This window comes from Brachyhypopomus gauderio, chromosome 9 (assembly GCF_052324685.1).
Source record: "Brachyhypopomus gauderio isolate BG-103 chromosome 9, BGAUD_0.2, whole genome shotgun sequence".
Classification (NCBI taxonomy): domain Eukaryota; kingdom Metazoa; phylum Chordata; class Actinopteri; order Gymnotiformes; family Hypopomidae; genus Brachyhypopomus; species Brachyhypopomus gauderio.
In genome coordinates, this window is record NC_135219.1 from 951168 (window position 1) to 963405 (window position 12238).

Below are 12238 nucleotides of genomic sequence, written 5' to 3' on the forward strand. Positions count from 1 at the left end.
CGTCCCCCCAGCCAAGCCAAGAGTCACAACAAGGTACAGTATCTGGTCAGAATCATTACTTTAGAACTTTCCTTGACATCAGTACAAACTTTTATCTATGACAATACTCACATGTTCATAGAAAAGACACAAGACTACACTTTTCTGCTGAACTTCACAAGAACTTACTAAATGTTACACACACACACACACACACACACACACACACACACACACACACACACACACACAAACTGGTAAACATGTTCATCCCATACAAGAGGACCGTGTACTGACACTACAGGCAATGGTTACACGGGAATATCAGTCAGTAAGTGTATGACTGATTTTACAGTTTAGAAGAAGTGTCTCAGACACTTAATATTTTGCTAGCAACATTTCACTGAGATACATCCAAACCTTTTATCATGTCTGGATGTAGACATAACAATGCAATATTACTGGATAAAAAAATCAAAGCATGTCACAAGAACACAAAACATTTGCCAACTAATCAACTCTTTAACAGCACACGAACAACCTGTTCAGGATGTCTGGGGAAGGTAGTGCACCACCAGACACTTTCTACTCAACATGTTCCCAGAGAGCAGCTTTGCTTCTCAGGTGCTCAGCTTGGCAGTGGTGACCCCCCTGCTAGCACAGAGAACCCAGCAGACATGCAGCACACATGCAGCCAATAAGCCAGCGTCCTTTTTATGAGACATACGGTGATGTAGTGTCCGCTACACACGTCAACTTGTCCTTTGCAGAGCCTGAAGTGACCTCTAAATTCTGAGTAGCTAAAAACGGAACGATATAATTTACAAAATGTTTCATTTTTTTATACCAAGTTTGAGCTCACTCTAAAATACTAAAAAAAAAAAAAAAACAAATAAACAAACTCGTAAATCGTCAGCACGACTCTATAACATTCGATACGTTTAGATTATTATGAACCGTAATGACAGCCTAGCTGATAATTATTTCTGAATCATAAAGTCACTGTTGTGTGAATGTTGTGGACGTGTTGGGGAGACTCTGAAGCCACGTGGACGCGCTGGGGCGCGCGTCCGTACCCAGAGCCGCTAGCCCACTGTGGTCTCCAGAGCGCTTGGTTTTCCTCACACAACACTTCACCCATTATGAACCTCACATGATTATCGGGGAATTTTTACTTTTTTTACTAAAACTACATTTTCTTGAACAAGAATGGAAGACAGTACTGAATCGGATGAACGTGACAAAATGTGGAGCGATCGGGCCGAAGGTAGCACACAGGCTAATGCTAACGAGCGGGACCCACCCAGCAAACACCGATTTATCTCCTGATTTAACAGTTAACGCCTCTTTTATGACCTGACACTACGTGAAGAACCATAAACGACCCTAAAAGTGTGTTTAATGGTTAGCTGGCGTTACACAAGTGTGTTCTGGTCTGCGAAGACTGAACGTTTCTCTCGGTTTTTTTTTTGTTATTTTTGTCGTAGGAACCGCAAGTTGGTTCGTGAGGACCGCTAAAGTGGCCGTGGCCGTGGCCGTAATCAAGAGCAGGCCGCCGGGCAGGAGCGGCAGGCAGCAGGCCGAGCACCTGGCCGCCACACTCGTCCGCGCGGACGCGCGCTGGGAGGCGGAGGCGCGCGGCCTGAAGCTGGAGGTGCTGCGGCTCCGGCAGGAGCTCGTGCACGCGCGGCTGCTGCGCGCGCCCGGGGGTGCGTGGCGCGCGGCCGCCTTCGGTCGGGGGTGGTTGGGGTGTGTGTGCAAGGTTCACGTAACTTGTAAATTAATGTGGCGAGCTGATGAGTCTCTGCACACTTCACATGCGAAATAACGTGTGGAGGCACTAAGGCAGAGCCGTGGGTTTGTTATATTGTTAGCGTATTTTATTCAGCTTTATTTGATACTTTGCTAAATTATTTAACGTTACGTTTGATGAGGAAAACGCACTAAGAGTAGTGGCAATGGCTTTAATTAATGGCTTTTCCCAATAAGCAAAGAGCTACTTTATAGTCAGAGCTACTTTTTTCTGTGAGATTTTCTCTGACCCATAGAGAAAGACCTTGAAAAGTTAATTTATTATATTTTTTTTACATACAGCTTAAGTGATGCACCTTGAAATCACTATTAGGATCCAACCGTGTTAAATAACTGATTAGCAAATGACCACGATCGTCCTACAGGTGGCGCTGTGGTGAAATCTCTCTCTCAAGACCTAACAGAGGGCCATCTCTCAGAGAGAGACTCCGGCTGTGGGACCGGCAACAACACGCAGACCCTGTCCCGGACCCCCGACCCAGAAGACACGTGCTTCCCCTCGTCTACCGTCCCTCTGTCCTCTGTGTGTCCCAGTCGGGTGTCTTTCCCTCCCCTGGGCCACGGAGGCTCGCGAGAGCGCACCCTTTCAGAACACACACGCTTCCTTCAGGACCTGAGTGGTCTGGGGCGGGTGGACGGCCGGGCCCTGGCCCTGCGCGGAGACGGCACCGTGGTGTGGGACTCTGTCCTCCACCTGCTCGGTGCTGTGGTGGAAGCCTACAGGGAGGCTGGTGTCAGGGGTAGGGCCCTCCCCCAGCCGGGCCTCCTCACACAGGCTTGTCAGGTGGTGGCACGGGTCCTGGATGAGACAGGGATCCACCAGAGGCCTCCTGCCGTGTGTGTGGGCCAGGCGGAGGACTGTCTGAAAGAGTTGGTCGATCTCCTACTAAGCAACAATCAGCTCAATAAGGTAAGCAAAGTCCAGAGTAACGCACTCTTAATATAATAGACTCTTGGGCTGGTCCTGTTGGCATAGGAGACTTATTGTGAATTACAGTCCACTGGTTTAGTCTTTAAGTCCCAGTGGAGTGGGTTGGAAAATACAATTTCAAAATCCTGCTGTTCTCGCACATTTGATTCTTAAGCCGGTTAGGCAGCGTTATTTTATGGACTGTCCCTTTAAGTTTATCCTGGCTTCAGCTTGGCCTGTCTCCAAAAAAAAAAAAAAAGAAAAAGTTCAACAAAACGTCCATTGTCGTCTCTACACGACTGCGCTGCCTGTCAGCATCAATGACTGTGACGCTCACATTGACGGGACGGCGAGATGTGACCTTTCCAGTATATCATGGTGGATCACAGCACTGGCACCTTCAGCACAGCTCCAAGGACAAAGCTGTAGGCTTGGCGCTTTCTAGATCAGATGGATTTAAGACAAAAACAAACAAAGAAACAAACAAAAAAAAAACAAATCAGGAAAAAAAAAATCCCTTGAAAAACATGAACTCTGGGCCAGGAGGCGATTTATTGGCTCGGTGCCTTCGGCTGGCGTTTGGCACACACACGCGCTGGTGTTGGAGGGTCTGCTCGGACTCGCCCACCCGGGGCTCGTTTTGAATCCGTGATTTTGACTCTGGCATGTTTCATGTGGAATGACGGAGGTATTCTCAACATGAGTTCAAGCCTCCAGCTGTTGATCTGTGTTTACACTGCAGCCGGGGGACTGGTGGTAAAATGCCCTCAGCAAAGCGAAGGGCTGCGAGAGCCGCGCTTCTGTTTACGCCTCTGCTGTGTTTTCGTTTAGAAATATCCATCTGCTTAATCTTTGGTTTTGTGAGGTTACAGAGGGTAACAAGAGAATGACACAAAAGACTGCTGTTGAAACGATGGTCAGAAACGTGGGTGAAAGCTGATATTGGAACATCGATTGGGGCCATATAATCAACACAACCTCCCGCTTTTATTACCTCAGCTGTTATTTAGTTTTGTTAACTTCATGGGCAATTCAAAGAAAAGCACAAAGCATTTCACAGTGAAGTACGGTCTACTGTGTAGGCCCCGTGAGTGCTTTTGCAAATTTATGCACATTGTGCGTTGGGACTTTTTCGGTATTTAGAAACACACTGACTGGTTTTACCAGACGAAATAACATCTGAGCTCCCGTAATAAACTGAGCTATCTACTGGTGGTAGAATATCAAGATTATTCTGTGTGTATTGGATTGCTGCTGGTCATTGTAATACAGAACCTTTTGCTTTTTCACTCTAATACAGAGCTAAGCAAGACTGGCGAGTTCCCGTAGTGCCGCTGACTGCATTAGAGGACTTATTCCCCGCGCCTCTCCGAGCGCCATACACCTCTGCTTTACATATGTCAAGCGTATCAAGTTTGCCTGATAACTACACTGTGTGCACGCCCTGTTTAAGAATGCATGCAAGCGCCTTCCTTTCAGAAGCGCTAATGGGGGGGCCTGTCATCTTCTCCCTCTGGAGCACGAGGCACCCCTTTCTTCGGCTTGGATTAATAGATAGATTTACACTGTCATTTACCATTTAGGCAACATTAGAAGGCAAATCGTATTTGCAAATCTCAGGAAGAGAAGAGTGATGCTTTGTGCTGATAGATTGAGATTGGAGTGTGTGCCATTTGGTGTTGATCCTAATTTAGTATTTAATAACGGTGCACTGTGCTCCGTGAATGATGGCTAAAATAATAAGCTCTGTAATTGCAGCACGCTCAGAGGCACTTCGCCCGGGCCTGCCTTTGAGTTTCGCTGGCCTGATGTCATCGATTGCTGATTGATGCGTGCACCAGTTGTGACAGTGTTTGATGGTGACTGAAAACGTTTTTGTTTTTTTCCCTTGGTTTGTTGTTTTGTTTTTCTTCATATTAAAAGTCACTCATTGTTGTCCTGGATATTCCTCTTCACGCTAACCAGCCGTGCGAGCTCCCAGATGTCGCAGACGCTCAGAAGTGGGAGACGCCTGCATTCTGTTGGCTGTCTTTGAAGCTTTTGGTTCTTCCTCTAGTGTGGAGGACAACTTGGCCTTAGCAGGCTTCAGGACCACGGACAGGGGCGCCCAGATAGAGTCCTGATGGATCACGACACTCTTTGGTTTTGTTTAATGTCTTTCCCTCCATTTATCTCCTCCGATAAAGCCGTGAGCGAGTGTGTTCTGCCACGAGACAGGAAAAGCCCTAACGAGAAGGTGCTAAGCTTCCCTGGGTTATTATTCCAAGTTTTTCTAACCAAACGCACACTGTAACTTTTTTAAAGATCCGTCTCCTCTGCTAGAAGGAGAGACATGGTCCTCTCTAACTGTCTCTCTCTATCCTCGGACCAAAGTCAACTTTGGGCCACTTCATTTGCCCGGATTATTTAAGACCACGAGGACGTCGGAATCTCAAACACAGGCTTGTTCAGATGGCTCTCAAGGTGGAATATCAGTTTCTGATTTACACTTGTTTACCGTGGGCACCAGAGTGCTGCAGTAATGACCAGCTCACAGATTTATTCATCATTGAGACTCTTGATTTCACAGGAAAAACTAATCTTGGACTAAAGCCTTCCCAAAATCTTGCAGGGCACTGAGGCAGTACAGATGTGGTCCCTATACGTGAGGCAGTACAGGTGTGGTCCCTATACATGAGACAGTGCAGGTGTGGTCCCTATACGTGAGGCAGTACAGGTGTGGTCCCTATACGTGAGGCAGTAGAGGTGTGGTCCCTATACGTGCAGGTGTGGTCCCTATACGTGAGACAGTACAGGTGTGGTCCCTATACGTGAGACAGTGCAGGTGTCGTCCCTATACGTGAGTCAGTACAGGTGTGGTCCCTATACATGAGGCAGTGCAGGTGTGGTCCCTATACGTGAGGCAGTGCAGGTGTGGTCCCTATATGTGAGACAGTACAGGTGTGGTCCCTATCTGTGAGGCAGTACAGGTGTGGTCCCTATACGTGAGACAGTGCAGGTGTGGTCCCTATACGTGAGACAGTACAGGTGTGGTCCCTATCTGTGAGGCAGTACAGGTGTGGTCCCTATATGTGAGACAGTACAGGTGTGGTCCCTATACGTGAGACAGTACAGGTGTGTGTCCCTATACGTGAGACAGTACAGGTGTGGTCCCTATACGTGAGACAGTACAGGTGTGGTCCCTATACGTGAGGCAGTACAGGTGTCGTCCCTATACGTGAGACAGTACAGGTGTGTGTCCCTATACGTGAGACAGTACAGGTGTCGTCCCTATACGTGAGACAGTACAGGTGTGGTCCCTATACGTGAGACAGTACAGGTGTGTGTCCCTATACGTGAGACAGTACAGGTGTGGTACCTATACGTGAGACAGTACAGGTGTCGTCCCTATACGTGAAGCAGTACAGGTGTGGTCCCTATATGTGAGACAGTACAGGTGTGGTCCCTATACGTGAGGCAGTACAGGTGTGGTCCCTATACGTGAGACAGTACAGGTGTGGTCCCTATACGTGAGACAGTACAGGTGTGTGTCCCTATACGTGAGGCAGTACAGGTGTGTGTCCCTATACGTGAGACAGTACAGGTGTCGTCCCTATACGTGAGACAGTACAGGTGTCGTCTCTATACGTGAGACAGTACAGGTGTGGTCCCTATATGTGAGGCAGTACAGGTGTGGTCCCTATACGTGAGACAGTACAGGTGTGGTCCCTATACGTGATGCAGGCGCGTGTTGCAGCAAATGATGTGTCTCATAAAATATGGCCCCCTGTCTGTGAAGGAGCTAGCTGATTGGAGGGATGTGTATGCAAGAAAACACTAAATCTTTTTAACATGACATCCCATTTCCAGAGCGGTGAGTGGCTGTAAGGAGGGCAGTGTCCTCTATGGTGGACGGTTTTAAGGACCCCGTCATAGTTGGTGGGTTCTCTGGGCCGTCTGGTGACCGAGTCTGGGCCGAAAGAGTTGAGGTTCGAGTCTCGGCGCGTAAGCGTTAGCATGCTAACATTCCCGCTCTCAGCAGACAGCTCCTCGGTGTGTGTGCTGTTCCTTAAAGCACCTTTACAGGCCGTAGTGTCCAAGATGGATGCCCTTCCATTGATTGGTTGTGGGTGTGGATGGCGTGTGTGTGTATTTCTCTGGATTGCTGATATTTGCGGTGTTATTCATTTGACAAGGAGCACAGACCTGGTATAGAATAAATAAATCAGCATTTTTAATTTGTCTCATTTGGCCACCCGTGAGACAGAAGGGCTTTCAGATGTCCGTCCACAAGGGCCTTCGCTTATTGGCTCACTCCTTCGTGTGTTTAATTAATTTTTTATTATTTTCAATTATCCTGAGTTTAGAGAACGATTTCTCTAGCGTGCCCAGCTAATTAGAGTGTGGGGTATTAGCCAGCTAATCCTGTGTTTGTTTGAGCTACACACTCCAGATGTAGTGTGTGGGCTGATTTGTGAGAAGACGAAGTACTGTCTCTCCCACAAATACCAGAGGTCGCTCCAGTTTCTGAGTTAAAAGACTTTGTCCTTTTTTTTCCTCCTCATCTCCATCTAGAACCCGTCAATTTGAGACATATTTCAGGCGTGGAATTGAAGGTTGTTTAAGAAGGTTGTTTGCCTTTTTCATGAATTCGTCTGTGATAATGAAAGGGAAAGGCGGAGGACGAGTCCTCTCGTTCTGAAGCACGAGGAAGAGTGTTGTTTTATGAAAAGTGTTTCAGATGTCTTTTGTTAACTCATAAAATGAGGATATTGGTATCTTAAGGAGGAGACGTGCACAGCTTGTAGGAGACGGCTGGGTTCGTCGTTAGGTGTGAGGTTCGGTGTTTTTTGTTTAGTTTTTATTCTAGGTTTTACTTTATACTTTTGGTAGAAATAGCTTAATATATTATATATAACACCATATGTTTTACATCATAGACCATAGCCTTTAAAATACTCTTTAACACAGGCTTGAAGTATGTTATAAAGGACACACCCCTTTAATACCCTATAGGATGTAATTGGGGGGGAGTAGAAGTATGTTATAAAGGACACACCCCTTTAATACCCTATAGGATGTAATTGGGGGGGGAGTAGAAGTATGTTATAAAGGACACACCCCTTTAATACCCTATAGGATGTAATTGGGGGGCAGTAGAAGTATGTTATAAAGGACACACCCCTTTAATACCCTATAGGATGTAATTGGGGGGGGAGTAGAAGTATGTTATAAAGGACACACCCCTTTAATACCCTATAGGATGTAATTGGGGGGGAGTAGAAGTATGTTATAAAGGACACACCCCTTTAATACCCTATAGGATGTAATTGGGGGGGAGTAGAAGTATGTTATAAAGGACACACCCCTTTAATACCCTATAGGATGTAATTGGGGGGGAGTAGAAGTATGTTATAAAGGACACACCCCTTTAATACCCTATAGGATGTAATTGGGGGGGAGTAGAAGCAAATGTCCTCAGTTCTGTCCTCATTAAGTTCCCTCATCACATCCAGAGAAGAGTTCTTAGCCTTTGTCACCCTGAAAAAAGCAAAACGTTTCTTTAGGGTCAGCAGACACAAGAAAAATAACCCTGCAGTAAACAGTTTATAAACAAATAACTTTGTTTGTTTGTTTGTTGTCTCTGTGAAAGGTCTATCAGAGGAATGTGGTTCCTTTTTACTTTGTAGAACCGCCCCAACAGCTGGATTTGCTTGCAAAAGCCATAAGCAAAGTTAATAACAACAGAATATGCCTGGAGACTGCCGTAATGCATTGTTTCTGAGATGTATGTACACGTACACACGCACACACACACACACACACACACACACACACCTTCCCCCTTCTGGCCATTTTCCAGGTGCCCCAAACCTTTTTCTTTTTTTTCACAGTGTAAATTCAGCCACTCGCACCTGAATAGAGCCATAGGCGTCTAACGGCTTGCAAAATGGCCTGTTTTAAAATGCATGGAAAAATAAATGGCTCCGTGGCTCCGTGAGGTAGGAGACGGGTCTGTCACAGAAACAGAACCGGTCTGAACCGTTTCAGTCAGGCTGAGGAGTCCAGCAGGCCAGACGGATCAGCTGACGTGTCTTTCAGCGGTGTCGGTATTTACCAACCGTTAGAAAGGAGGTGTCTGGTAAAATTGGTAGTTAGTAAGCACTGCGCTTCTGTGATCTCGATTCCAGCAGCTGGGTACGATATGATTTCACAGTCTGTGTGGTTCCTCACAGTGACACACACACACTTTGTTCTCCGTTAGTTTGGCCCCTGGACTTCATCTTCAGCTCGATGCCTTTCATAAATCATACAGTTAAGTTACATCATGAGCTGACGGCGCTTTAATTGTGCCGCTGCTGTTTTATTACGTGGGCTAATTCGTCTTTTTCATTTCCTGTGCCCCCCTCCCCAAAAAAAATAATCATACTGTCCATGACTGCACACCCCATAACATGCAAAAGATGCGTTTCCAGAAAGTTTCCAGGTGTTCCCTGTACCTGCCTGACTTCTTTTGCCTTGTGTTACGCTTTCTTCGTTATTTAGAGATACAGACAGAAGTTCTGAACTCAGATCGACATGCCGTAAACACACAGCCCTCCGACGGGACGCTCAGATGTGTGCCGAGCGGGTAGCAAAGTGGCGCTGCCCATCTGAGTACGTCCACGTCTAGACGACCGTGTCTAGACGACCGCGTCTGTATAACGTCTGGACTCTTTGTCCCCACAGTTCCGGGTCCAGGAGGCCTTGACGGAGTGCCTGCTCTGTCTGGGTGGCTCCAGTGTGCTCAGATCCTCGCTCGCCAAGCTGCTGCTGTCCGCTGTCTGCCACCTGACCCAGCACCTGCGGGACGCCTGCCAGGTAAGGGCGCACCTGTCTGCCACCTGACCCAACACCTGCGGGACGTCTGCCAGGTAAGGGCGTGGCCGTCTGCCACCTGACCCAACACCTGCAGGGCGTCTGCCAGGTAAGGGCGTGGCCGTCTGTCACCTGACCCAACACCTGCAGGGCGTTTGCCAGGTAAGGGCGTGGCCGTCTGCCACCTGACCCAACACCTGCGGGGCGTCTGCCAGGTAAGGGCGTGGCCGTCTGCCACCTGACCCAACACCTGCGGGGCGTCTGCCAGGTAAGGGCGTGGCCGTCTGCCACCTGACCCAATACCTGCGGGACGTCTGCCAGGTAAGGGCGTGGCCGTCTGCCACCTGACCCAACACCTGCAGGGCGTCTGCCAGGTAAGGGCGTGGCCGTCTGCCACCTGACCCAACACCTGCGGGCTGTCTGCCAGGTAAGGGCGTGGCCGTCTGCCACCTGACCCAACACCTGCGGGCTGTCTGCCAGGTAAGGGCGTGGCCGTCTGCCACCTGACCCAACACCTGCGGGCTGTCTGCCAGGTAAGGGCGTGGCCGTCTGCTCCGTGAGAACGCGTCATACATGCTTCAAGGCAACCACGCCTAACGCCAGTATTATTGGAGGTGCATTTGCTTCGGATGACAAAATGTGTTAAGCTAAATTTACTGAGTTATTTTTGATTTGTCTTTTTCTTTTGTCACCTCCAGTAATTCTAAACAAATCAGTCCTCCAGACCGTGTGAAAACAGAATGTGTGGAGAACGGATGTAATTAGGGCTGTGGTGTTCATGTGCACTGGGCCCGAGTGGCAGTGAAACAGGGCTCTGTCACACATGCGTATGTGTTGTGTGAAGGAGCAAACGCAGTGGTGTGGGACATGGGGAGGGGCGTGTGGTCTTGGGAGGGGGGACTTGGTCTGGGGAGGGGGGGCATGGCGTGGGGATGGGGTGTGTGGTGTGGGGAGGGGGGGGCATGGCGTGGGGATGGGGTGTGTGGTGTGGGGAGGGGGGGGGCATGGCGTGGGGATGGGGTGTGTGGTGTGGGGAGGGGGGGCATGGCGTGGGGATGGGGTGTGTGGTGTGGGGAGGGGGGGCATGGCGTGGGGAGGGGGTGTGTGGTGTGGGGAGGGGGGGCATGGCGTGGGGAGGGGGTGTGTGGTGTGGAGAGGGTGTGGGGTGTGTGGTGTGGGGAGGGTGTGGGGATGGGGTGTGTGGCGTGGGGAGGGTGTGGGGATGGGGTGTGTGGCGTGGGGATGGGGTGTGTGGTGTGGGGATGGGGTGTGTGGCGTGGGGAGGGTGTGGGGATGGGGTGTGTGGCGTGGGGATGGGGTGTGTGGTGTGGGTGTGGGGAGGGTGTGGGGAGGGGGTGTGTGGTGTGGGGAGGGTGTGGGGAGGGGGTGTGTGGTGTGGGGAGGGTGTGGGGATGGGGTGTGTGGCGTGGGGAGGGTGTGGGGATGGGGTGTGTGGCGTGGGGAGGGTGTGGGGATGGGGTGTGTGGTGTGGGTGTGGGGATGGGGTGTGTGGTGTGGGTGTGGGGTGTGTGGTGTGGGGAGGGTGTGGGGATGGGGTGTGTGGTGTGGGGAGGGTGTGGGGATGGGGTGTGTGGTGTGGGGAGGGTGTGGGGATGGGGTGTGTGGCGTGGGGAGGGTGTGGGGATGGGGTGTGTGGCGTGGGGAGGGTGTGGGGATGGGGTGTGTGGCGTGGGGATGGGGTGTGTGGTGTGGGTGTGGGGATGGGGTGTGTGGTGTGGGGATGGGGTGTGTGGTGTAGGTGTGGGGATGGGGTGTGTGGTGTGGGGATGGGGTGTGTGGTGTGGGGAGGGGGGGCATGGCGTGGGGATGGGGTGTGTGGTGTGGGGAGGGGGGGCATGGCGTGGGGATGGGGTGTGTGGTGTGGGGAGGGGGGGCATGGCGTGGGGAGGGGGTGTGTGGTGTGGGGAGGGGGGGCATGGCGTGGGGAGGGGGTGTGTGGTGTGGAGAGGGTGTGGGGTGTGTGGCGTGGGGAGGGTGTGGGGATGGGGTGTGTGGCGTGGGGATGGGGTGTGTGGTGTGGGGATGGGGTGTGTGGCGTGGGGGGGGGGTGTGGGGATGGGGTGTGTGGCGTGGGGAGGGTGTGGGGATGGGGTGTGTGGCGTGGGGATGGGGTGTGTGGTGTGGGTGTGGGGAGGGGGTGTGTGGTGTGGGGAGGGTGTGGGGAGGGGGTGTGTGGTGTGGGGAGGGTGTGGGGATGGGGTGTGTGGCGTGGGGAGGGTGTGGGGATGGGGTGTGTGGCGTGGGGAGGGTGTGGGGATGGGGTGTGTGGCGTGGGGATGGGGTGTGTGGTGTGGGTGTGGGGATGGGGTGTGTGGTGTGGGGATGGGGTGTGTGGTGTGGGTGTGGGGATGGGGTGTGTGGTGTGGGGAGGGGGTGGGGAGGGGGTGTGTGGTGTGGGGAGGGGGAGCATGGCGTGGGGAGGGTGTGGGGAGGGGGAGCGTGGCGTGGGGATGGGGTGTGTGGTGTGGGGAGGGTGTGTGGTGTGGGGTGTGTGGCGTGGGGAGGGTGTGGGGATGGGGTGTGTGGTGTGGGTGTGGGGATGGGGTGTGTGGTGTGGGGAGGGGGAGCATGGCGTGGGGATGGGGTGTGTGGTGTGGGTGTGGGGATGGGGTGTGTGGGGAGGGTGTGGGGATGGGGTGTGTGGTGTGGGGATGGGATGTGTGGTGTGGGGAGGGTGTG

At 51.3% G+C, this 12238-nt stretch overlaps 1 protein-coding gene across 1 annotated transcript in view; it reads left to right on the top strand.

Annotated features, from left to right (window-relative positions):
* Window positions 1–1030: 1030 nt before the first annotated feature.
* mei4 (meiosis-specific, MEI4 homolog (S. cerevisiae)) overlaps window positions 1031–12238 on the top strand; it is a 34413-nt gene continuing 23205 nt past the window's right edge. Inside the window, exons 1-4 of the mRNA XM_077016360.1 lie at window positions 1031–1246; window positions 1467–1688; window positions 2157–2701; window positions 9410–9541. Coding sequence (XP_076872475.1) covers window positions 1189–1246; window positions 1467–1688; window positions 2157–2701; window positions 9410–9541 — 957 coding nt within the window. The 5' untranslated portion in view covers window positions 1031–1188. The remainder of the gene's footprint in view (window positions 1247–1466; window positions 1689–2156; window positions 2702–9409; window positions 9542–12238) is intronic.